The 25,368-nt window shown below is 44.4% G+C and overlaps 1 protein-coding gene across 3 annotated transcripts in view; it reads left to right on the top strand.

Annotated features, from left to right (window-relative positions):
- Nucleotides 1-25,368, top strand: part of sdk1a (sidekick cell adhesion molecule 1a) — a 682,245-nt gene that overhangs the window by 624,069 nt on the left and 32,808 nt on the right. For all 3 annotated transcript variants that reach the window (XM_068002895.1, XM_068002894.1, XM_068002893.1), the window contains 6 exons: nucleotides 3,179-3,249; nucleotides 6,042-6,177; nucleotides 16,800-16,856; nucleotides 18,779-18,880; nucleotides 18,983-19,098; nucleotides 21,724-21,910. In XM_068002895.1, the coding sequence (XP_067858996.1) occupies nucleotides 3,179-3,249; nucleotides 6,042-6,177; nucleotides 16,800-16,856; nucleotides 18,779-18,880; nucleotides 18,983-19,098; nucleotides 21,724-21,910 (669 nt within the window). The remainder of the gene's footprint in view (nucleotides 1-3,178; nucleotides 3,250-6,041; nucleotides 6,178-16,799; nucleotides 16,857-18,778; nucleotides 18,881-18,982; nucleotides 19,099-21,723; nucleotides 21,911-25,368) is intronic.

The raw sequence follows: 25,368 nt of genomic DNA, 5'->3' as shown, positions 1-25,368 counted from the left end.
TATTTATGATTTGCTTAGATAAAAAAAAATCAAGATAATAGAATGTAAATATTTAGCTGTAATTATCTAATTCAGGAAAATCTTGGCTGGACAACAAATAGGTTGTATTAAGAGAACAGTTGTGTAGAATAATAAGCTGAGTTCGTAAGAGAGAGGAGGAAAATAAGAATTCATCACTAAGCAAAGACATCCTTCAACAACCCGTGATGAGAGTTAGGATAAATGATTGATGGGAGAAATAGGTTTACTTAAAACAGTTTCAAATTGTAGCATGTTTCATGTATACATAATCTTCACAACAGCCTGTAATTTCATCTCTTGTCAGAAGAAATAACTCTTATTTGTAAGCACTGCCCTTAGCTCCCAACCTATATTGTGTCGTTTAACAAAACTACAGTGAACAGCTGATGTACATTCTGTTTAACTAATTGCTGCACAAAGATGATGGAAGCTGTCCCGTGTGGCCGATATTGGTAATAGTTGCAATGAAGCCACAAATAATCCTGCATTGTTTCTATGATTGAACCTTCTTGGAAATTGAGTTTTAAGTGGAAGCGATATTCAGAACACAAGTTGAAGATAAATTGTTGGGTTGACGCTTGAAGAAAGAAAGGAAGGAAATGTGAAATACTGAGAGGAAAGAGCATATAATGAGAAAGAAAAATGAGATGAGAAAAAAAGCATTAAAGTACAGAAAGAAAATGCATTCATATATATTAGCATCTTTAAGAAGCTTCCACTGCTGCACTGTTGATGACTTAGAGGTAAGTGCAAGGTTCAGTCATCAGTTTGCAACAAGTTAGCTGATTTCAGCTAGAACAGAAGTTGGGCACTACAATCGGCCTAAGGAGGGGATAAAAATTAGCCAGTGTTCCCACTTCTGCTTGTTACCCAATGACTTCTACTGCAAAGTGCATGTTCGTGGATGTTGGGTGATTTCCTCCAATGTCAAATAGACTACCAACTTTCACTGGCTGAGCCACTCAGGTAAGCTACCAGAGGGCTGCCAGTGGCCATGGACCCATACACCAGCAAGAATCAGCACCAGTTTAAAACCTATACTGTGTTCTACAGTGAACCAGTTTAGAATAGAGGCTGGGTAATCAGGGCAAAATAGAGAAGATTACCAGCCTGTTCACCAAGGGTTATTACTCCCTAACATATATTATATGTCAGTGGAGTTTGTGGGTATAGATTTTTGGTTATTTTGGTTTTTGCAATTTTTTCCCCACAGTACCAGGTGTTGTAGAGGACGGTGACAGATGCCAGGCTTCAGTGACTAAATCACATGACTTGAACTGAAGTGCTCTTGTAACGCTTGATTTAAACTGCCGCAATATCCGGCTTTATTTCACTGTATTATACACTTTATTTTACAGCACACCCTGTATACGGTATACCTATATTTATTCTTGCAATCCAACAATGTAGAATACAGAACTAAACAACAACAAATTGCATTTATATAGCGCCTTTGATATAGTAAATCGTCCCAAGGTGCTTCACGGATGTGTAATCAGGCTAAAATTGACACTCAAAGTTATGAGTAGTGTTCTGAGAAGGTTACCAGCCCATACATTGACAGGGCTATCAATTCTGATAATTCCTCCACTGGTTGCTAACACATTTAATGTTAATTCACATACAGATTTGATCTTAGAAGCAAAGAGAACCAACGATAATTCACATCAATATAATGCATTTTGTATTTAAAAGCAATTTCTGTGTCTACGTTCATTTTTTTAAAAAAAACCAAACAAATGATCATGATTGACTTGAACTTTTTAAAAAATGTATTTTTGGATTTTTTCTGAACAATGAATCCTGATGTTATCATCGGGGGAATTGGTTTGAAAGAGTTACTGAGCTCAGCCATAAGGATGGTTTCCTCTATGTAACAAAATAGTGAAACCATTTATAAAAGAACATATTTATGGTTTCACGACACAAAATGTATGGGGAAATTGTCCCCCTCCCCCATGTAGGTTCAGTTAAAATACACCGTTGAGATTACATGAATGCATAAACGCTTTAGGTTTGTGACAATATCTGCTGATCTGTACTCTCTCAAACTGTCTCCGGTCAAATTTCCCTGATAATATCATCAGTGCTGGTATTTAAAATTTCAGCAAATACCTCAAATGTACAAGGCAAAAAATATGGTAAAGAGATGCTGTCCTAAGCTAGGAGAAATCAAAGTAGTTGGACTGCCACAGACTACCCAGGCAGTAATCCCAAGAGACAGGTTGGCTGCTATAGACCTAAAAGATGCTACTTCCATATTGCCAAATGGGCATGCTGCCGGAAGGTTCTCAGGTATGGAAAAGTGTTTGTAAACCCATAGAACCATTTAGGGAGGGAGAAGGACCAGAAGAGCCATATGTCATTTTCATCAGGATGACACACACACATATGATAATGTGTTCTAATGTAATTTACATCATCATGTGTGTTTTTAAACAAATGATAAAGTTTTTTTTCAGGGAGATTGGTTCCCTTTAAAGTTTAGCATAGTTTGTATCTTGGGTGAAACAATCTTTTTAAAGGCAATTGGAGAGATTGATAGCTCACCATATTGAATTGTAAATTTACTGTTCAGTAAAACAAAAGCATATTCTCAGAAAGTACTTTTATATTAGAAGAATGCAGCCAACAGCAAATGTACAATTCCCCCACCATCAGCTGCACTTGTAAATTTAAACAACCAGACCATTGTTGTTCTGATGACAGCAGAGACTCACTTTTTCCATGGGCCTTTGCAATTTGCCATCTGATTTTCATTTAAAAGCACCGTGTGTCAGATTTCCTTGTTTGTAGTGGTGGGAATTGTGGTTGTCCAACCGGTTTGTTTTCATTATAAGTGACAACATCAAGTCAAATAAAGTGGAGGTGATGGAAGTTGGAGGTCTCTGTTTGTAGGCTGCTCCACAGGACTACTTAACAAACATAAAAGCACCTAAAATGTGAGACATCCTGTCAGACCAGACCCTGAGTACCACAGTTTAAACCAGTTTAGAAGAAAATAAAAAATCTCCTTTCTTTTTAGAGTTAGTTAATTGAGAATAGTAGATAAAGTTAATTGTGAATAGTATTTCAGTCCGGAAACCTAATGGGTTGACAAGAAATATAAAATTGTGATGTGTTGCTCAGTTGCTTCACCTACAGTTCTGTTTTTCAGTTCCCAGTGAGCCACCAGTTATTCTGTCTGTGATTCCACGCACGACTACCTCGGTCCTTGTTCAGTGGCAGGTAAGTCATGACCTCTGTGTGCAGCTCTGGGCTGTAATTAATCCTCCATGTATTGAAGACGTTTGTTGAGTTAGTGAAATACAAAGAGATTTTTTTTTTACATTTATAACAGTGTATTATTTAAATTATATTGTAGAAAGGACATAATTACCAACATTACAAAACATAAGACAACCAGTCATAGTTATCATGGCATGATAATTGTGATATCTCAGCATGTTATATTTAAAATGTGACACTTTGGAACTGCTTTAAGAGCTTTAAATGTGATGTTAACACTGGCTAAACATCTAGGATTTATTAATAAACTTACCTCTAATGTGGCAATGGACTACAAAATTATCTCTAATGTTATATACTTAACAGAGCAGGCTTCTGCAGATGTATGGGGAAATATTGGCTGTGTAAAAACTATACACTTTAGTGAAGTGACATAATCTTTTCAGTAGTGTTTTTAATCCATACAATATGAATGAAATTATCCACAACATGACAGTGTTATTCCTGTCATGAAACATGCCTTGAAAAAAATACCTATACTTCATGTTTGTCCTGTTATCCTAATTTAGTAACACTTTTGGGACATTGGTAGTGCCTAGACATAATAGCTAAAATGTAAGAGGTACCCCTGTTTCTATTACTGTACTTTTAATAGGTAACATGTAACACCTTCAGTCCTCCCACCATTAGTGGCACTGTGGCAAGAGTCGCTCAGGTCTGTTCTTGCCATATTGACTCCTCCCCAGCCCATGATCCCTCTCTCCCTCTGATCCCCAGCCTTCCTGCCTGACAGTTGGTCAGCCTGTCAATCAGGCTGGCTGCTGGGTGCGAAACATGGAAGTGCAATTAATTGGCCTCATTAAGCTCGCCCATGAAGTGCAATTAATTGGCCTCATTAAGCTCGCCCACTTACCTTCTGAATTTCGCATTCGGAAATCTCCCCCCCCCCACCGCTCCCTTCCTGACTCGCAGTTAAAATTTACCCCATAGCATTTCATCCAACTAACCATGAGCAAGCCCACTAGAGATTCAGTAGTATACATCACACTTCAGATAGTACAATTCATTACAGAAACAAAACAATCTTAAAAACAGAAAACAAGCCAGTTGTTGCAAGCAGTTACAACTGCCTTTTGGTTGACTTAACCAGTTTATAAATTGGCGCTAGATTTGCCAATTAGAGCTGTGAGAGAAATTATCTCAGCAACTTGATTGATTCATTTTGTGGTAACTGATGGTTCTAGGTAGTTGGGTTTGAAAAAAAATTCAGCAGACTGGATTGGGTGGTTTTGTATTGTTTGCTCGTTGCCAATCGGAAGCTTTCCCATCTGTTCAGTGAATGGAACTGATTCTTGATTTTGCATTAAGTAAATGGGATGTTCTGCGGTATATTATTTTACTCATACATATGCAAAAGGTAACAAGCCAAGAGCTTTTTTGAGCGTGCACTTTCTTCACGTTTTGTTCAAGTTGGGGTTAAACTAGACTGGTGTAGCCAAGGTGGGGGGTGGTGGGTGGGGGGGTGGTGGGGTTGGGGGGTTGGTGGCGGGATGTGGGTGGTGTTGGTCCGGGGGGTGGTGGTGGTGGTGCAAGGGGGGTGGCAGAGGGCGTGGTGGTGGGGGGGGCTGCTGGTGGTTGGAGGTGGTGGTGGTGCAGGTGGTGGGGGGTTGATGGTGTGGGTGGGGGGGGGGTGGCTGCTGGTGGGGTTGGTGGTGCGGGGGTTATGGTGGTGCGGGGGAGGGGGGGCAGCTTGTCAAGTATCAGGGCATGTGTACCTGAGGTTGGAGATCTTCATGAGGCTTTGTGAGTGCATCGGGCTATATGGGGAGAAAGCTGTTGAAGTCGCTGGATAAGTTTTTCTTCTAAATTGTTGATTTTTTTTTCTATATTTATTATGTTATAAATTTTCTTTTGGGGTATATAGTAGGATGGGTGAGCAATAGGTGGGGTGGGGGGGGAGTTCATGCTGTAAAGTGACTGGGGAAACATTTTTGAGGGGTGAAAAAGTTTCTGCAATATTATTGGTGAGATAACAAAAGTGGAAAATGGCCAATTTGAGATGACACACAGAAAGTAACCAATTTGAAAGCAGAAAATCACTTAATCGATGTAGAAGAAAATTAACACACGTTCACGATAGACATTACCGTCACAATGTTCCCACGAGGACAACGTTTTTTAATTAGATAAATGGATGACTGGATTTCATGGCAATTGAACAAAAAAGTAAAGGAAACTCATCTTTGATGAGTGCTTTTTCCTTCACATTCTTGAATATTGCTCTGGTATAATTTCAGAGTCATCAATAACCCTCTGGTACCTCACTCCCAAGTGGCCATTCTTTAAATGTGGGTTTGTACTCCCAATGTTGAATGGCCTCTTGACCATGGAAGACATCACAGCCAAGCCAATCCTAATCTCACAGGAGGTGTACACACATGCATCTTCCAATAGGAGTCACTGAGTGGAGATCAAATGCGGGAACCCTGGGTGACTTTTCTGCTCACTAATCCCTGGGTGTTTAGGGCCGCTGTAGCAACACTACCACTGACCCACGTGAGACTAGCTATGGACTGGGGTTAACCCAAACCTTTTTGAGTTTGTATGGCTAATGCTACTTCAGGTAGTAGGCAATCAGGAGAGCTGATTAGTTTTAATATGTTATTTGTGGGGGAGGGAGGAGAACAAGTTTGATATTATGGCAAAAGTAAAACATATTACGGGCCAGGTTTAATCACTCAGGTAGCATAAAGATACAGTCAGAATAATTTCTACATTTTATTTCTCCCCAGCCACCAAAGGAAGAAGGTTTAAACGGCATACTGGTCGGATTCCGGATTTACTACAGGGAGCTTGTGTATGAGAATGTGCCCGGATTCAACATACAGCCCATTGGGGACCCTTCTGCTCTGCAGACAGAGCTAACACGTAAGTAACAGCAGCTGACAAATCTGTGGACAGCCTTGATTTGACTCAAAAATATTTTTCTAAAGCCTTTTGTTGTTTTAATTCATGTGTGTGCAGGGCTTTAAAGACTGACTGTTTGGTTTCCACTATCGTCCAACTGAATCGTGTTACTTCTGACAAAGCAATAAAAATGCAAATATTGTTTTTATTTAAACATATAGCCTGATTGTCATATCAATCATGGAATCCACCACTATTCCTTCAGTCGTATCTACTTTTCTGATATGACTTGTGTTGAGTTATATCAGAGATTGTCTATGGCTTTGCTTTGAATGAAAGGATGAAGCACAGATATATTTCTCATAAATGGATGCTGCACTGATGTTTTGCACTAAGAATTTGAAGAATAATTTGACCATGCATTTATAGTCACACTGGTGATGTTTACGCAGCATTTTTTTAAATTACCTTTCTCATTTATAAATTATTTTCCTCATGTTGTCCTCTCTGCCCGTATTCATGGTTCAGGCTGTATTTTACTCAACACCATCCAGTTATCTAATGTGATGTCTATTTTTCTGTCTGTCCCATCCAAAGCAGGCTGAAAATAGCCAGATGTACTTCTCAATAGAGAAAAATACTCACCCTATTTGTGAATAAACATTTTTTCTTTTGATATTTTGACCTACAGTCCAACTTCCCAACATTATTTGTTTTTACCTTCATACATTCACTCTCAGAAGGGAGATACACAAACTGGCTATAGACTCCACCATGGATCAAAATACCAACACTACTGTGGAAGCAAGGCGACTTGTGTGAGCTTTTCCTGTTTGCTGAGATGTGACTTTTCACATGGCTGTTGGGTTTGAGTGTTAGGCAGTGATATGAGTAAATATCAGCCCATGCAGTTGGCTCAGTAATGCGGTAGTACATGCACCGAGGTGCTCAAATGTGTCAGCCTCTAGTTTCATCAGTTTTCAGCCATGTGGCAGAAGAGTGCAGCCAAGTTCAAATACATGGAAATTAGTCCAGAACCAGAACTTTCAGAACCAAATCATTTTGGGCCCCCGAACGGAGAAGCCCGAGGATCGATGGAAATTGGCTCTCGGGCCTCATTAACGTACTCGACGCGAACTGCCGACTGGTGATCGTGACTCCACAGGCAGTTCACCCGAGTGAAGACATCAAAATCAGGCCACCTGGCTCGCTGACAGCGACCCTCAGGTAAGTCCCGGGAAGGGGGATTGGAGTGGGTTTCGAGGTGGGGGGAGGAATGGGAAGGGGGGCAATCACGACTCTCGTGGAGTCGGGGGAGTACTCCTGCTCCTACTGGCTCCACGGGATGGGTTTTTTAAACAAAAAAAATCTTTAACTTACCTGGAGTGGGTGGGGGGGTGGGTGCTCTGAAGAATCCTGAGCGGAGCAAGCCCAATGTCTGTCTCACGAATTACCAACTAATTTTTCAATGGGGTCCTTCAACAGGCATTAGGCCCCTAATTTACATATTTAAGGGGCCTAATGCCCATTTTAGGCGTTCACCCGAGCCCCCTCGAATTTAACAGTGGGCTCAACGCCTACACAGATCAAGCGCAGGTTGTTCTACTGCTAAATCGGCTTGTTTAACTCCCGAAAAACAGGCGCCACGCACACCAATTTCTACCCCATGGTTTCCCTCTGTCAGCTGCATTCCTCAGTGTGAATGGCCCGATTTGCAGAGACCTGGCAGTGTCTGCAAATCTACTGTTGGATCTAGCACCTCAGGGGAGAGTGAAAATTCACCTCCTTCTGACTCACCTGTGCCAAAAACATACCGATCAGATCAGTTCTGGTCATAGTTGTGTATAAGTCTGGTATATGGATAAACTAACCCTTTCAACAAGGAAGACTCTTTGGAGAGAAGTAACTTTATGTAGGAGAAAATATAAAAAAGAGATAAAAGAAATCCTAGCAATAAACCCGTGACATATTTCACCACATAAACCATTCATGAATGAAAGAATTTATCTTCGTTTATACTCTCAATTCTGAATTATAGATCTTTAGCCAAATAAATGTATTCTTTTGTCTCAGCAATGGAAAGCCAGTGCCCTTTATCATTTTTTAGATTTCAATTTGTAAGCCATAATGGAATATTAAATGTATATTGGATATGTCAATCAAAAATGGTTCAAGTGTCTCATTCTGCTGATAGCAGATGTTAATTTAAACTGCTTGCCTTTTCTTTTTCCCATCCTCCAATATGTTGCACTTGTTAGATTGCTGCATATCTCTTGCAGCATGCTTAGAAACACAGACCTTCTGAATTAACATTTCCACTGCACTGGTCTTGGTTCCAAGCATGAAATGATCAGGAACAATACCAGCTGGTATCAGTCATGCTAGACAGTCACAGCAGGATGGTGAAGTAGTGCACACGCACGCAGTGCCACAGAGCGGCAGGACGTGGATCTGCATCCATGATCTTCCACTCACTAAATTCCTAATCTCAGCTACTGTGGGGAAGTGCAGAGGGACAGTCCATCCAACATGGACAGAGTGAAAATCAGAGGTGGAGTCATCTAAGTAGCCCCGATTTTAACTGGGCGGGAGTGGACTGTCGCCGGGGACTGAAGGAATGGTCCGCGGCACTCAGGTAAGTCACGTGAAATGGGTTCTGGAGGGCCTCGTTATTGCGGGGGGGTGGTGGTGGTGGGGTGGAACCTTGGGGCCTGGAAGATCTAAACTTTCCTTGTGGGACCCACAGGAGCACCCCACAAGGAAAGTTTAAAAAAAGAGTATAAGTACTTACCTTTTTGGGCCTCTTCTGGCCCTGACTCCTCTTCCCGCTAGGTTAGCCTGGAGGGAAAGCCACAACGGCTTCTCCGCACAGGCCTTTGATTAAAATAGCAGTCGGGCCTCGATGTGTCATTGGAGCTCTCAATCTGCATATTTAAAAAAGGACCCCACCAGTTTCTGACGTGTGTCCTTTCCGCTTGCTCAGAAGAGCAGATTAAAATCGGAGCCTTTGGGAAGAGAACGGGACCTCGTTGAGTAAGTCCTACGGGCAATTTTAACTGCCCGCCCGGTTTGAACACATTCTGAAAATCGGAGTAGTATCAGGACTGAGCCAGAACAAGCCCTTCTGTCCAGGGATGTTGCGTGGTCTGGAGAGACTCAGCAGAGGAAGAAGAGAACAAAGTAATTTGAAAAAGAAAACAGGAACCTTGCTTTTACAGAAGAATTAGAAAAAAAACATAGCTACATGTTCACTGTAAAACTCTGTTGCCTGATTGGAAGATCTAACTATCATACTGCTTTCTAGTTTCTTGTATTGATGCATAAGAAGCAAAGCAAGCTGCTGTATCTTTGTTACAGGTGAGTATCTGCCTCAAGACTACACATGCTACAGTGCTTACACTGTTTGCATAGTATTCCAGCAAAGAGTACATCTGTATCATTGGTTGCATATAGTGTACACTTATTCTACTTAAAAAGCCTTCCCATATGATCATTTGTGCTATTGATTGAGGCAATTTGTTAACAGATTTTTCCTGAATAGGTTCCCCTTGTGTTCAGTCATTTCAAGATTACATGTGTTGACTTCATTCTCATCTGAAAAGGGGCTTTCAGAAATCCTAATAAAAATTTTCAGAATCATGAAAGGGATTGATAAAGTTGATTCGGAATGCATTTTTCACACTAATGAAGAATTCAGAAACTAGGGGATACAATTTAAAAATTAGCAGTAAACAGGAAATTCAAGCAATGTTACTTTACACACAGGGAAGCCATTGAGGGAAATAGTGTAAATGAGTTCAGGGCAACAACCAGATGTGTTTCTGGAGAAACATTGGATTGATGTATATAATAAAAAACAACTTGGTTAGAAATGAACCATAAAAGCAGTGCCCTTGTTGGGAAAATGGTCTTTTCCTTTCTTATTTTCCAACCAAGAATTTCACACTCAGTCAGTGAAAGAAAGTTTCCTCTGGCTCACGGCCTTTTGTTTTGCCGTATTTGATATTTTCCACGCGTTTTCACTTGAGAATATGATTCCAGCTCAGTTGAAGCTTGGTCAAAAATTGGTTGGCATCATCTTCTGGTAGTGGGACACCATACTGGAAGAGAAACTGCTTGAACAGTACCACTCCATTTTTCACTGGTTTTAACATTAGTGCACTAATTATTATGGGGAAATGCTAGCCCACTGTTGGGAGATCTGATTGCCCCCAACTCAGTTTCATCGGCTTGTCATAAATGGTCACAATGTCAGGTTTACCCTCTTTTCCCTGAAAAAAATGTTTTAACTCCAAACATAATTGTAAGAAAGTAGGTATATCCAGTTCAGGTGAAAATGAAGTAATTTGGATTTTTAAAAAATTAATTTTCGGGATATGGGTGTCACTGGCATGGCCACCATTTATTGCCCATCCCTTGTTGCCCTTAGAAAGTGGTGGTGGGCCGCCTTCTTTGTAGCAGTTAGATACAACTGAGTTGTAGGCCAGTTAAGAGGGCAGTTAAGAATCAACCATGTTGGTGTGGGACTGGACTCACATATAGGCCCAGACCAGGTAAGGATGGCAGGTTTCCTTCTCTAAAGGATATTAGTGAACCAGTTGGGTTTTTACAACAATCTGACACCTTCATGGTCACAATACCTGCTTTTTATTTCCAGACTCTCATCCTCTGGATTATTAGTCCAGGCCTCTGGATTACTAGTCCAGTAGCATAACCCCTACTCTACCGTACCCAAGTTTCACTTTTTATGCTAATTGAATAATTGTTCCTGGGTGGAATGATGGTGCAGTGCATTGGTGTGCCAATATGCTATTATATAGTGTGGGAGGACATAGATCATCTTATCCAGACCATCAAGAATGAGCACAGAGTGATGCCAATTACATTCCTACAGGGAGAGAGGGAAAACTGGAGAGTGCTCATGGGCTCGATTTTGCGATCGCGTTTCCGGCGGGTTTCCAGCGGGTTGGCCCCGAAAATCCCAATATCCGGTCACGTGACCGGATCGCGACGAAATCCCAGCCACTTCCGGGTACCGCGCTGACGTGCGGGGCTGCGCGCGCAAGCCCCGCTGGTGGGAATCCCGCAGGCAATTAAAGCCAGCGGGGTTCCACTTGAGAGTACTTAACTTGCTCGTTGTGGTCAGTTAATGAGCTGAAGCAGCTGTCAAAAGAGGAAGTGTGGGATTTTAGGTTCAACGCAGTCAGTTTCCCACACTGGGGGAAACAGTACCTTTCAAACCAGGCGTGTTGCAGCCAGCAGCCTTTGGCAGGTGCCAAGGTGCGCTCCACGGGGGAGAGCCCTCACCCACGCAGGAGGCCACCGCGTCACATAGGGCAACCCCTGCCCTCCACCACCCCCCGCCAAGCCAGAGGACAGACCGACACGAAACCGCAGCCCCAGTCCGAGGACCCACCCACCTACCCTGCACAACCCCTCAGACCAACACCTGCCAGATGGGTGGTGCGTTGACATCGTCGGAGGACGAACAGGATGACCAGCCCCAGCAGCCTCGCAGTCCACGCCGTCCGCCTCGGAGAGGTGGGGCCCCCCAACACGGTGCTGCGGCACACCCACCTGCACAGCAGGAGGGAGGGCAACCGCAGAGAGAGATGCGTCGCAGGAGGCACTACCCTCCGCACAGGGTGTACAGAGCGAGGCTCAGCTTCATGGACCTCTCCGAGGAGCAGTGCATACGGAGGCTCAGAGTCAATCGCCAGGTAGTCGCCGACATCTGCAGCCTCCTTAACGACAAGCTGCTCCCTGATGGACCAAGCAGCATCTTCTTACCTGTCGCCGTCAAAGTCACCACTGCCCTCAACTTCTTCGCATCCGGTTCCTTCCAGGGTGCCACCGGGGACATCACCGGGGTCTGTCAGTCCTCTGCACACAAGTGCATAAGGCAGGTCACCAATGGGTTGTTCCGCAGGGCCTCCCATTACATCAACTTCGCCATGGACGAGCGCAGCCAGATGGAGAGGGCGGTTGGATTCCATGCCATGGCCGGCTTCCCACGGGTGCAGGGTGTAATCGACTGCACCCACATCGCAATACGGGCACCTCCGCATGAGCCAGGGCTGTTCATCAACAGGAAGGGGTATCACTCCATGAACGCCCAGCTCATCTGTGACCACCGCCAGAGATTCCTACACGTGTGCGCCAGATACCCCGGCAGCTGCCACGATGCCTTCGTCCTCAGGGAGTCCGCCGTCCCGCCCATCCTGCAGGCACCCAACGCCGGCAACGGCTGGCTCCTCGGCGACAAGGGGTATCCCCTCCACACGTGGCTCATGACACCTCTGAGGAACCCCATCACCGAGCCGGAGCGTCGGTACAATGACAGCCACACTGCTACCAGGTCTACAATTGAGCAGACCATAGGGCTTCTCAAGATGCGCTTCAGGTGCCTTGATCGTTCTGGGGGAGCGCTGCAATACACACCATTCAGAGTGGGACGAATCATAGTTGTCTGCTGTGCCCTGCACAACATGGCCCAACAGAGAGGGGTGCCGCTGGAGGAGGCCCCATCCACACCCGCCACCCACATTGAGGAAGGCGAGGGCGAGGAGGAGGAGGAGGAGGCGGAGGAGGAGGAGGTGGAGGAGGAGGACGCGCCAGAGGATGTTGGACGACCCATGCGCCGAGCCGCGACTCACCGGGATGGTCGCCGGGCCAGGGAGGCACTCATACATCAACGGTTCTCCTAGAGTCAGACACTGCGAGGCGCTCGCATCTCCTCACCTGCACATGCGAGCGGCCATACCAGCCCCCTCCACTGAAGAGTGCTGCCAGTAATCCTGCACCCACAGCAGTGTGCCCAATGGGTGGCAGCAGGTGTTCGCCGTCATGATGGCCTCCACGGAACGCAACTATTGCACAAGCCGCGGAAGAATGGACGAGAGGTGGCAGGAGTGGTGAGAATAGACTATTTAATATCTCGAATGTGACATTATATAAGAAAAAAAGTACAAAATAATAAACACCCTGGTGTATTCCCTTTGTGATTATAAGGCCTTTGCAATTCTTTTCCGGGAACCCCTACGTGGTGCTACCCCTGTGGCTCCAGCAGAGGTAGTGGCAGGTTGCTCGTCTTCTTGCCTTGACCGGGTAGATGCTTTTGGCGGACGGCCCCTGGGTTTCGGTGCCCGTGACGGGACCTCCACAGACTGCTCCTCCTGCACCGGGGCAGGGGCAGACTCGGCCACCTGGAGAGGAGGCACCATTGCGGGTACTGGTTGAGAGGTGGGCGACGGGTGGGACGTGGGGACGCCTTGAGAGGCGTCCCCGCTTCCATGTCCCCGGTCACCATCATCCCTCTCTTGGCCTCGGCCCACATCACCCCTTCCACCCTGCTGGACGGCAGTTTGGATGGCATGTGTGAGGCCTTGCAAGGCCACCCCTAGTGTATCCCTCAGCCTGTTGGTGGCGTCGGAATGTTGCTCACCCTGAATCCGTACAGACGTTGTCAGGGCCTGCATGGACTCGATCTGGAGCTGTGCGTGACGCTCGAGGGAGGCCAGCCTGTCCTCCACCGCAGACAGTCCCGCACCTACCCGCGACACTGTGTCGCCGGTACCCTCCTGTGCCTGCGCCACCAATGCCCACATGCAGGAGGTGGACTCCTCCATCGCCTGCGCTATTGTGGACAATGCGCGCGGCACCTCTGCCAGTACCTCAGCAATTAGCTGGTGGCCCTCGACGACTCTCCTTTTCACTGGTGGCCCCCTGGGTTCAGCATCTGGGTCCGGCTGAGCAGAGCCTGGAGATGAGTGCTCCCTCCGTCGCGGACCCTCCGCGGCTGCCCCTGCCACCAGGGTCTGCTCATGCTCACTCGTGCGCGGTGACTCACCAAGTGCTACCCCAACTAGTTGGCGAGGGGGACCCACCGAGGTGCGTGTCTCTGCGCTGGTGGATGGTTGGCTCTGATGTGACGATGCACCCTCAGAGACCGCCATGTCCTCTGAGGAATCGCCCTCCACGATCGCTTCACCCAAAGACGGACCTGCAAGAGAACAGAGGGCACTTTGAGGCATGTGGACCAACTTGACAGTGCGCCTGATGGCAGGTGATGAGACGGTAACTCGCGATCATGGGTGTTGAGTGTCAGCTTTCCCTTACCGGCGGTTTCGGCAGCGACACACTCGCCATCGGCCACCGACAGGCAATGTCGCGTGCGGGCGATGTCGAGCGCCTCCACCTCTGCGTCGGTGAGCTCCACCACTTGCGGCGGCCCACCTCCGGTGCGTGCCCTTTCCCTATTGTTCTTGCTTCTCTTCTCCTGTGAAGGCAAAACACAGATGTGTGAATGGGTGCGTCTTGCATCGTGAGACGCATCGAGCATCAGTGTGGTTGGGTTGAGCGTGGCGCAGAACGGATGGGAGGAAGCGTCGGCCACGTGCCCATCCCATTGCATGGGGATTGGGGTGTGTGGTAGTGTTCGGGTGGGGTCAGGGACGGTGGGTACTTGCGAGGATGGTGAATGAGTGGCTGTGAGGATTGCTGATGGAGCGCAGTGGTGGCTGTGCAGGAGGGGGTTGTGATCTGCTTGGCGTGATGGTGGGGACGGGATGTGGGAGGGTGCGTTGGTGTACTCACCTTGCCAGACCTAGTCAGGTCATTGAAGCGCTTGCGGCACTGCTCCCAAGTCCTTGGGGTGTTGCCCCTGCTGCTCACCTCCGCCGCCACCTCTGCCCATGCCTTCCTGGTTGCGGCGGCAGGGAACTTGCGTCCATCTTCTGGGAAGAGTGTTTCCCTCCTCCTCCTCACGCCCTCCAGCATCAGCTGCAGTGCCAGATCTGAAAAACGGGGCGCAGCCTTTCCCCTTTGCTGAGCCATCGTCTCAAACCGCTTGCTTGTAGCAGGAGGGGCTTTGGGAGACTGCCCCTTTAACTGGAGCTCCTACATCGCGTCTACGGTACTGCGCATGCGCAGCCGGGCGGCAAGCAGCTGGGGAGCGCAGAACCCGGAAGCAGGGCTTAATCGGTCCAATTATCCCGCGATCGCGTGGGGGACGCACACGATTAGCCGTCCGCGTTTTCCACGCTCCCGGAGGACCACCCGCTGGGAACCCGCAGGCCTGCTAAATTCGAGCCCCATGTATCTTTTCCAGCAACCAATTACAGAGCAGTATAGAAACCTGGGAGCAGGTCAAGTGCCTGTTTTTCTCAACTAGAGGCGGGTACAGAACAACCTAAAAGGGAGGGAGAAGAAAAACTAACAACAATTAAATTAAATAAAAAATTTGGGGGCATGACACACTGTGAGGAAAATTGCAGGAGACTATAGGAGAGAAAAGACACATTAGGGGAGCAAGTAAATATGTGGGAAATGCAATTTAATGAAGATAAATATGAAATGATACACTGAGAAAAAGAAGAAATATTCCTTAAATGCTAAAATTCTTGGTGGAGATGAGGAACGTAGATATCTAGAGATATAAATACACAGATCTTTAAAATGAGGATTGGAAGTGGGAAAATCCATAAAACAGGCAAATGGAATTCTGAGTTTTATATCTATGGGCATTGAATACAAAAACAAGGAGGTAATGATAAATCTATACTAGATGCTGGTTAGGACACAGTTGGTACACTGTGCACAGATTGTGCACTCCATTATAGGAAGCATCTTAGAGCCACCATGGAAACGATGTGACTGATTCACTAAGATAGCATCAGGGATGTGAGGATATAGTCATGATGAGGGGCTAGAGGTGTTTCACTAGGACAGAGAAAGTTAAGGGAGACCTAATAAAAGCATTCAAAATTATGAAAGGGTTTGAGAGGGTAAACAGTAAAAGGTTATTTCCGCTGGTTACTGAATCAGTACACTATATAAATTCAGGATTAATGCTAGATTAATCTAACCTCGCCAATTACCGCCCTATCAGGCTCCTTCTGATCATCAATAATTGATAGAAGTCATCAGTAATGCCATCAAAAGGAAGCCTAAAGGGGAGATTTTGAAGAAATGTGCTTCATGCAAAGAATTATTGAAATGTGCAATACTTTACCACAAATGGCTGTTGAAGCTGATTCAATCACAACGTTTAAGAGGAAGTTAAACACTTGAAGAAAAATATTGTAGGTTATGGGGAAAGAGCAGGAAAAATGATTAGAATAGATAGCTCCGGTATTGAGCTACGAATAGCACAGGCATGGTGGGCTGACGTGGTTTCCTTCTGTTTTTCAATTTCTATGATTCTAGGAAATGTAATCAGATTCTAGAGATGTGGTATTGAAGTGTAAGAAAATCAAACATTAGTAAAAAAATAATTACCTTGTATAAAAAGAAGTATTATACCAAGAATATTATGCCAGCAAGTGATGGGATTTGAAAATATAACCAATTTTGATGTGCGTCATACTGAAAAATAAACACCACTTCACATGTTTAAATGAGTTTGCAATGCGTCTCACTTTTTCTCATCATAAATGTCACCCTGACATTTTCCCAATGTCAACAGTTATGTTTTAAATTGGAATTTGAGTATATCATTAATTTCAAAAATATTCTTTAAAGGGAACCTCTGTCGCCTTTTATGTTTTGTTGATTGAACCTCAGCCTCCTTTGCTAGTTAGCAGTTGCAGATACTAATCTTCTAAACCCTAACTCACATATTTTGCTTTGCTTACCTCACATAGCTGAGAGTAGCTTCAAGACAGTGAGCAGCTCCACAGTAACCGAGTTCGAACTAACACGTAAGTGTAGATGCACCCTCCTCTTGTTTTAATGTTCTTATTCACTTACATGATCAGATTTCTTTTATGTAGCTCAGGTTTTTACAAGCATTTAGAGTCACTTGGATTAAGTAAATTGTTTGGCCCTGCTGTACCCTCTTTTGAAGTCAGTACTCTGTAAAACTGTTGAAGAGCAATGTGCTACTGTATTTTCTGAAGGATATTAGATACAGGTAGGGGCTAAACGCTTACTGTCACTTCAACAAATATTCCTCCTGTAAATGTTTCTGTAATTCTAATCCTTTTTGTTTCTTCTGTCTCTCTGTCTTGCTGTTTCTGTCTCTGTGCCCACTGATCCCTTTATTTCTCTCCTGTCCCTATCTTCTGTCACTAGCAGCTGACTTAGTTTCCTCTCATCACTTTTTAAAGAGACAGAATTTAGATGCATTTCTTTGGGCAAGGTAATAAACTTTTCTGCCCAATTTGTGCTATTAAATTGAATGCTTTCTTCTTTCCTCCATTGATTGTTCCTTCCTCAGATTATGCAAGCCATCAGATTTTTAAAATAATTTCTGTGCAATGAGAGCCAGCTACCTGATACCTATACAACCCTCTGGCTCTGTTCAATGAAATAAGGAAACTTGTTAAAAGCATGATTTAATAGATTTGAAAGTTATTTTAATTTATTGAAATGTGATCATTTTTCTGTATATGTCATTTGACTAGGTAGGTAAACATAAAAATCAAACGAAGAAAAAGCTGTGTTCACCAATTTAATTCAATGGAAGGAAAATTATGCTTTCAACACATTGATAAGATTGCAACTCCCACTGTAAACCATTACAGAGTTCCTTTGTGATTTTCACTGCTCAGTCACAGTGTCATATGGTATATCATCATGTCTTGGCAATGGCAATGCACCCTCCACTCCTCTTCTGTGTCAGCATGTTTTAATAGTTAATTGCGACATATTTCAGCCTTCTCAATCTCTTCTCCCTCTCTCAATTGGTAAAAAATAAAAGACTTTTACCACCTAGTCTTCAGATTCCTCCTGCACTTATCCACCTAGGAGGCTGGGGTAGGATGGCAGGGTACTTCCAGGTTGTGGTCAGTGCTACTCTATAGCTCGCCATTGGATGTATGAGAGGAGCCTGAGCCATTATGCTCATCAGCTTTCCTTCCTGTGTGGGGGAATACCTGTCCCTCACTTTTACACTTCCACTGATGGCATGGCCAAGATTGGTAACTTGCTATGTCTTAAAGAGCACGTGAAACTGGATTCCTACCACTTACGCAGGTGCGTACTCTTTACAGAGCATAACCTGCAAATTATATAGAAAATTTGTAAAAATATTCTATAAACCTTCAAATATAAATTTAAAGTGTATGTACAGTAGGAACAGACTGCAGCTAAAACATACCTTTTAAGTGTGAGTGTGCCACTGAATGTCTTAATTGGAAACATTGCAAAGTCTGACATTGTTGTCCCTCAATTTAGGGAACATTGCAATTTTTTTTTTAAAGTATCCAGACAGTTTAAAGGAGAGCAATATTCGGCAGAAAGGGCAGATTTGAAGCCCAGGCTAGTGCTGAGGTTTGGGCTCATGTTCGAGTGACAGGATTGGTATCCAGAAGCAGTAAGGATGCCAAACTTCACTCTGCTCGGTGACAACCGCAGGGGAACAGACCCATGGATATAATCACCTGAGCAGGTCTTTTCTGGCCAAGAGGTCCAACGTGACCGGAGATTGAGCAACAGACAAATGGTGACTCTCCCTACTACTTTTCAGAGAGAATAGTTTTGACTAACATGTTTCTTCCCCTCGCCAAAGCATTGCTCCCCTTTGATGAAAAACATTCATGACAATTGTGTAGGAGGGCAAATGTTATAATTCTGCTTATTTGAAATATATAGGGAAGTTTTCATATCTTTTACTCTACAGAACTGAAGAAATATACAAGATATGAAATCCTAATGAAAGCATTTAATGTAGTGGGTGAAAGTCCTGCCAGCAGCCCTAAGGAAGTCTATGTGGGAGAAGCAGGTAAGCAAATGGGGGCAAAGAAACAACCATTTTGCTTTTCGTTTGGTCCTAATGCATGCTTTGTTTGGCCATCACTGAATCTCTGTGTTGTTTCCCCACCAGTTCCTACAAGAGGTCCTCAGGATGTAAACGTACAGGCTCTCACAGCAACTCAATTGGAAGTTACGTGGGAACCTCCCCCAATAGAGACACAGAATGGGAAAATACAGGGTTACAAGGTAAACCTACATTTAATGACCTTGGTGAGATCCCTCTTAGTGTTGTAAGTGGCTGCTATAGTATTATAAAACCCATATTATGAGAACATCCCAATAAAGCCCCTTTACTTTCCAGAACTGCTTTAGCGGATGCGACTCTGTAATATCCTGGCACATAGTTCTGTAGAAATTGGCCGATTCTCACTGTAAGGTGATTTCCACAGAAACGGGGGCAAAATCAAGATTCGCAACTTTCATTTCTAACCATCAGACCTTCCCCAATGGCTGAGGAGTTCTATCCAGGACAGCAAGCTGAACACTGCATCACTGTCCTGCATGGGTAGGCTGGACATTAACTAAGTCCATCCATGGCCAGAAAAATTGGTGTCCAGCACCATTGGACAGTATCATTTATAGTTGTTGGAGGCAACACTGGTTCTTCCAGAGGCAATAGCACCACTTTCTTCACTTTCCAGTTCTGCTGCCGATGTCAGGACTGCAGTCAATGCCAGTGCTGTAATGTAAAGTGGGCATCAGGTTATTTGTTTCCCACAGGCCTCCATGTAAACATTCTACCTAACAGATAGCCATTGTAGATTTAACATTCTTTCGTGGTTTCAATTTAAAGAGTGCTTTATTATTTAAAAATATTAGCAACGGTTTTAGCAGTGGTAAAGTCACGGCACTTTTATGTTATAAAAATGCAGGCAGCGATGTGTCTTTCACTCGCTGTCTGATGCAGTGAGAAATACAAACACACTGACTTATCTTCTTTCTGGGGCGCCAGAGACCCACTTTTTCATGTCTTGTGAATTGCCACCGAATTCACCAACTCTACTCTTGCACAGCATTTGGACACCGAGTGGGAACGTAAATGGGAGTGGCTACACAAGGTCAGGTTATATCCATACTCATGAAATTGGAACTGCAGAGAAAAAAAATCTTCAAAGATAAAAGTACATTCTTGTTTTTTTGATAGTGGGAGTGATTGTTTTAGTACTTTGCTTCACTTCATGGTGAAACCGTTAGTGGCATTATAAAGCTTGATTGTACTCGCCTCTTCAAGTTCCTGATAACCTATTTTAACCAGTTTGATAAGATGAGCAGTTACTGCAATTTAAGGCAGCTGGTACTGATGATTTGAGAAGAGGTGGTCCTTGAAATAATGTCCAAAATAAAAACCTTCTAATAACTGCCTGAACATAGTTTACGGAGAGTTCTTATGTAGTGAGTCAGAATTTGAAGTTACTGAAGTGAATGCTGCTAAATATTTTAACAGTTAGCATATTTCTTGTTTATAAAATGTCATTGAATTGGATGGCAGGAACCAGGGCCCAAGGCTACCTTTGTTACAACGTGGAGATGCCGGTGATGGACTGGGGTTGACAATTGTAAACAATTTTACAACACCAAGTTATAGTCCAGCAATTTTATTTTAAATTCACAAGCTTTCGGAGGCTTCCCCCTTCGTCAGGTGAACGATCATCGTTCACCTGACGAAGGGGGAAGCCTCCGAAAGCTTGTGAATTTAAAATAAAATTGCTGGACTATAACTTGGTGTTGTAAAATTGTTTACATTTGTTACAACATTCATCAGTCATGTCCAATTCTTTGTCTTCATAGTGGCACACCATGGATTCTTGAGGGTCACATACAAAGTTTAAATCTGTGTTTCCCATTAACTTGCACAGATCTCAAGTTACTGATGATAGATCTTGGTGTTCTGGATTTACCAAGCAATGAGGCACATCCCTCTCCAAACTTCTAGACCCACAAAATTCAAACAGAACAAGCCAGACAGTAAGAAATATAAGTGCAAATGGGGATGAATTGCCTGGACTTCAAGGGTCAGATTGCATTCTGTTTCAGAGCCACACATTGCACCCCCCCTCTCATCGTCATTACTAACAAATTAGCCCATATTCAACAGATCAAGTCACCTTAATGTTAGCTGAGCAAAGGAGAGATGGCGTGCCATTACAGGGACTGACCAAAAAACCTTCACAATCCCTATAAGGAAAAATGTTGTTTCCCACTGTTTAATTTGGCTAAGGCAGTTAATATGTGAGCCACACAGACCAGGAAGGTCCTAGGTTCGATCCTGGACTTGCACTGAGTTAGCAGATCCTAACTGGGGTGGGTTTAGTGACACTACAGTCGTCCTCAGCACCCTGGGTTAGAGAGGGGAAAATCGGCCACAGTTCCCTCTCCGCATCGCTATGCTGGAAATATGGACATGTGCAGATGTTGGATAAAGACAGGATTGGGATTGGCCAATGACCCTTCATGACAGAGCAGCCTGCTGGCACTTGTTTTCGGGGCTAACACATGAAGAATGGGCACTTGTGGAGGATGCTGACGACAACTGACACCGGTGGAGCTGTACTGCAGAATAGAATCAAGCAGGAAAGAAAATTGTCTCAAAAAGGAGGAAAATATGAAATAATGTTATGGGAGTTATCTGCGACCCTTCTGTTCCTATTATATCTGATTTAGGAAGTACATTGGGTCAGTACAGATCTTGAGTTTATATTTTATAACTCAATTCGATGTAACATTGAATCTCTCTTTCTTCATCCCTTCTTGCCGCCAGATCTTGCCATTGTTAATTTGATGTTGTAAAAAGTGTGATCATTTCATCTACAGATCCATTACTGGGAGCTACAGAACCAGAATGAAACACAGAAGGTGAAGATCCTCTTCCTCCCAGAGAACACCATCCGACTAAAAAACCTGACCAGCTATACTATGTACATGGTCAGTGTGTCAGCATTCAACGCTGCTGGGGATGGACCCAGGAGTGACCCTGTCGAGGGGAGGACACACCAGGCCGGTAAGAGAGGGGTTTACCGTTCATAAGTTATTCAGAGACCTTGTCATAACTATATACAGCAATGAGTGTTACGCAAATATAATTATATACTGAAGTTTTTTTTTATTCGTTCATGGGATGTGGGCGTCGCTGGCAAGGCCAGCATTTATTGCCCATCCCTAATTGCCTTTGAGAAGGTGGTGGTGAGCCGCCTTCTTGAACTACTGCAGTCCGTGCGATGAAGGTTCTCCCACAGTGCTGTTAGGTAGGGAGTTCCAGGATTTTGACCCAGCGACGATGAAGGAATGGCGATATATTTCCAAGTTGGGATGGTGTGTGACTTGGAGGGAACGTGCAGGTGGTGTTGTTCCCATGTACCTGCTGCCTTTGTCCTTCTAGGTGGTAGAGGTTGCGGGTTTGGGAGGTGCTGTCGAAGAAGCCTTGGCGAGTTGCTGCAGTGTATCTTGTAGATGGTACACACTGCAGCCGCGGTGCGCCGGGGTGAAGGGAGTGAATGTCTAGGGTGGTGGATGGGGTGCCAATCAAGCAGGTTGCCTTGTCTTGGATGGTGTCGAGCTTCTTGAGTGTTGTTGGAGCTGCACTCATCCAGGCAAGTGGAGAGTATTCCATCGCACTCCTGACTTGTGCCTTGTAGATGGTGGAAAGGCTTTGGGGAGTCAGGAAGTGCAGAATACCCAGCCTCTGACCTGCTCTTGTAGCCACAGTATTTATGTGACTGGTCCAGTTAAGTTTCTGGTCGATGATGACTCCCAGGATGTTGATGGTAGGGTATTTGGCGATGGTAATGCTGTTGAATGTCAAGGGGAGGTGGTTAGTCTCTCTCTAGTTGGAGATGGTGATTGTGGAATCCTAGCAGTCATGTTTCAATTATATTATGGAAATACTGCAAGTGGAAGAGGTCCTTGTAATACATTATGCCCCTGGTATTTTTATTACACAGTGGATTCCACAGCACTTCAATAAAAGTCAAATAACTGTCCTTACAGTTGCACAAAGTTTGAAAGTCACAATTTGCAGCTTTATTTTTTGGCTGCTGAAACTTTACCAACACCTGGGGAAAATCTGTAGAAGCCAGTGGCTGGTAAACCACATCACTAGGCCTGTACGGTTGGGATGGGTCTCTCAACCTGCAACCTGCCTGTAACCAGAAAAAATAGTGACTGCTGGCATCAGAACTAGCGTTTACTTTGCTGCCCCCAGCGCTACTGGCTGCAGAGGTGCCAGCAAAAACTACCTCTTTAGGAGCACCGGAAGATAGCAGGAGCACCTCATTTATCTAACAAAGCTGCCACCAAGATTGGTTCTGCTGTCAGCAGCAGCTCTGTAAGGTAAATGCAGCAGCAAATATAGCAGCAAGCGCTTGTATCATAGAAATTTCATAGAAATTTACAACACAGAAGGAGGCCATTCGGCCCAACAGGTTACCCTTTGTTACTTCTTCGAAGAATTCAATAAGGTTGGTCAAGCATGACCTTCCCTTTTGAAATCCGTGCTGACTATTCTTTAGTATATTTTCAGTTTCTAGATGTTTCTCTATTACAGCTTTGAGTATGGATTCCATTATCTTTCCCATCACCGACGTTAAGCTAATAGTTCCCTGGACTTGTTCTATCTCCCTTTTTAAATATAGGAATCACATTATCTGTCTGACAGTCCTCTGGCACTATTTCCTTTTCTAATGAATTGTCCCCCTTCGCTCACTATGACCCGAACTCCATTAACATAACGACCAGTTTCATATTTTTACCTTGGGGTCTCCCTATACTATATATCTTCCAAAGCCGAGAGAATGGACTGGACAATTGTTCTTTGGTCTTAAAAAAGGATTTTCCTCTGATTTTTCCTTTCTCTGTTAGTTTAGGGAAGCGCTTAACATTACTTCAGCCTAGCACCTCCCTTTGAAGGTACGGTTGAGATCAGAAAACTCACTATGTACGAAATTGCAGGCACAATCCCACATCCTCATCCTGCTCCTGTGGCATAACTTGTTGAAACCCGTCAAGTGTGCCCAGCTGGTTTCATTCTAAAACTATTTGGTCAGCTCGCCTGACGACTTCTTTGGTACATAGAATCATAGAATGGTTACAGCACAGAAGGAGGCCATTCAGCCCATCGAGCCCGTGCCGGCTCTTTGTATGAGCAATCAAGTTAGTCTCATTCCCCCACTCTTTCCCTGTAGCCCTGTAATTTTTTTCCCCTCAAGTATTTATCCAATTCCTTTTTGAAAGCCACGATTGAATCTGCCTCCACCACCCTTTCAGGCAGCGCATTCCAGATCATAACTACTCGCTGTGTAAAAAAAGTTTTTCCTTATCTCGCCTTTGGTTCTTTTGCCAATCACCTTAAATCTGTATCCTCTGGTTCTCGACCCTTCCACCAGTGGGATCAGTTTCTCATTATTTACTTTATCTAAACCCTTCACGATTTTGAACACTTCTATCAAATTTCCTCTTAACCTCCACTGCTCTAAGGAGAACATGTCCCACCTGTTGTGATACTGAGCCACACTAACTAGGAAGGACTCAGATTCAATCACCACTCTCTACTAAGTTAGCTGATCTTAGCCAAGCAGTGGTCAAAGCGCCACAGTTAGTCTTGGCACACCTGCATTGGAAGGAAACGCAAGTCAGGGTCCCTGATCATTATCCAATGCCCCCTGCTGGAAGGTGGGTGTCTATGTGTGCGTGTTGGCCTCAGTTGTGATGCCCCTCACAATACTCTGCTGACACTGTTGAAGGCCATGTATGAAGAGTGACCATTTGGGCAAGGTACCGGAGGGCTACCAACACTTGTGGATATTGGAAGTGTGACCCAGGTTCACATCCAGGACAGCAGCCCTGCCACAGAGACCTGCGATCTCCATGCACCACTGCCCATTTTACTTGCTGACCTGCTGCTACCTTAGTTGGAGGCTGATTTCTAATGGGAGACCTGCACATCGAACATGTCTGCAGGGTTTGCAACTGTGTACGCATGAATTTCGGAGATCAGGACCCTCCCCAGTTTATGCTGTGCATTCTCAATCAATAGTAGTGACAATAATATAAACCAAGCTAATTATATTTCTAACACGTAGCTGAATGAGGAATTATGATTTTCTGTCAGTTTGCATTAACAAAGTTTAAGAGTCAGTGGGTCTGATTTCTTACCTTTCTCTGTGCTGGGATAACCTGAGTACTGTCTGCTAATAGACTGTACTGCTACAAGAATAATTTGAAATCTGATGTTGCTATTGCTGCACTAGTTACATAGATAGTGCTATAATCAAACAATATGCTAATATGTTCATGCCATAACCTATAAATAGAAAGATGTCAAACGCACGCATGCAGACACATGGATGTGGTACCCTGTGTCTTCCAAGAAGATACAGGAGGCACTGAATCCCATGGCAGTTCATGAGATCCATGAAAATGTGACTCATGCAGGTAGGAACATAGGAATTGCTAGTCGAGAAA

The sequence above is a fragment of the Heptranchias perlo genome, chromosome 22 (assembly GCF_035084215.1).
Source record: "Heptranchias perlo isolate sHepPer1 chromosome 22, sHepPer1.hap1, whole genome shotgun sequence".
NCBI lineage: Eukaryota > Metazoa > Chordata > Chondrichthyes > Hexanchiformes > Hexanchidae > Heptranchias > Heptranchias perlo.
This window is presented reverse-complemented; position numbering and strand designations above follow the sequence as displayed.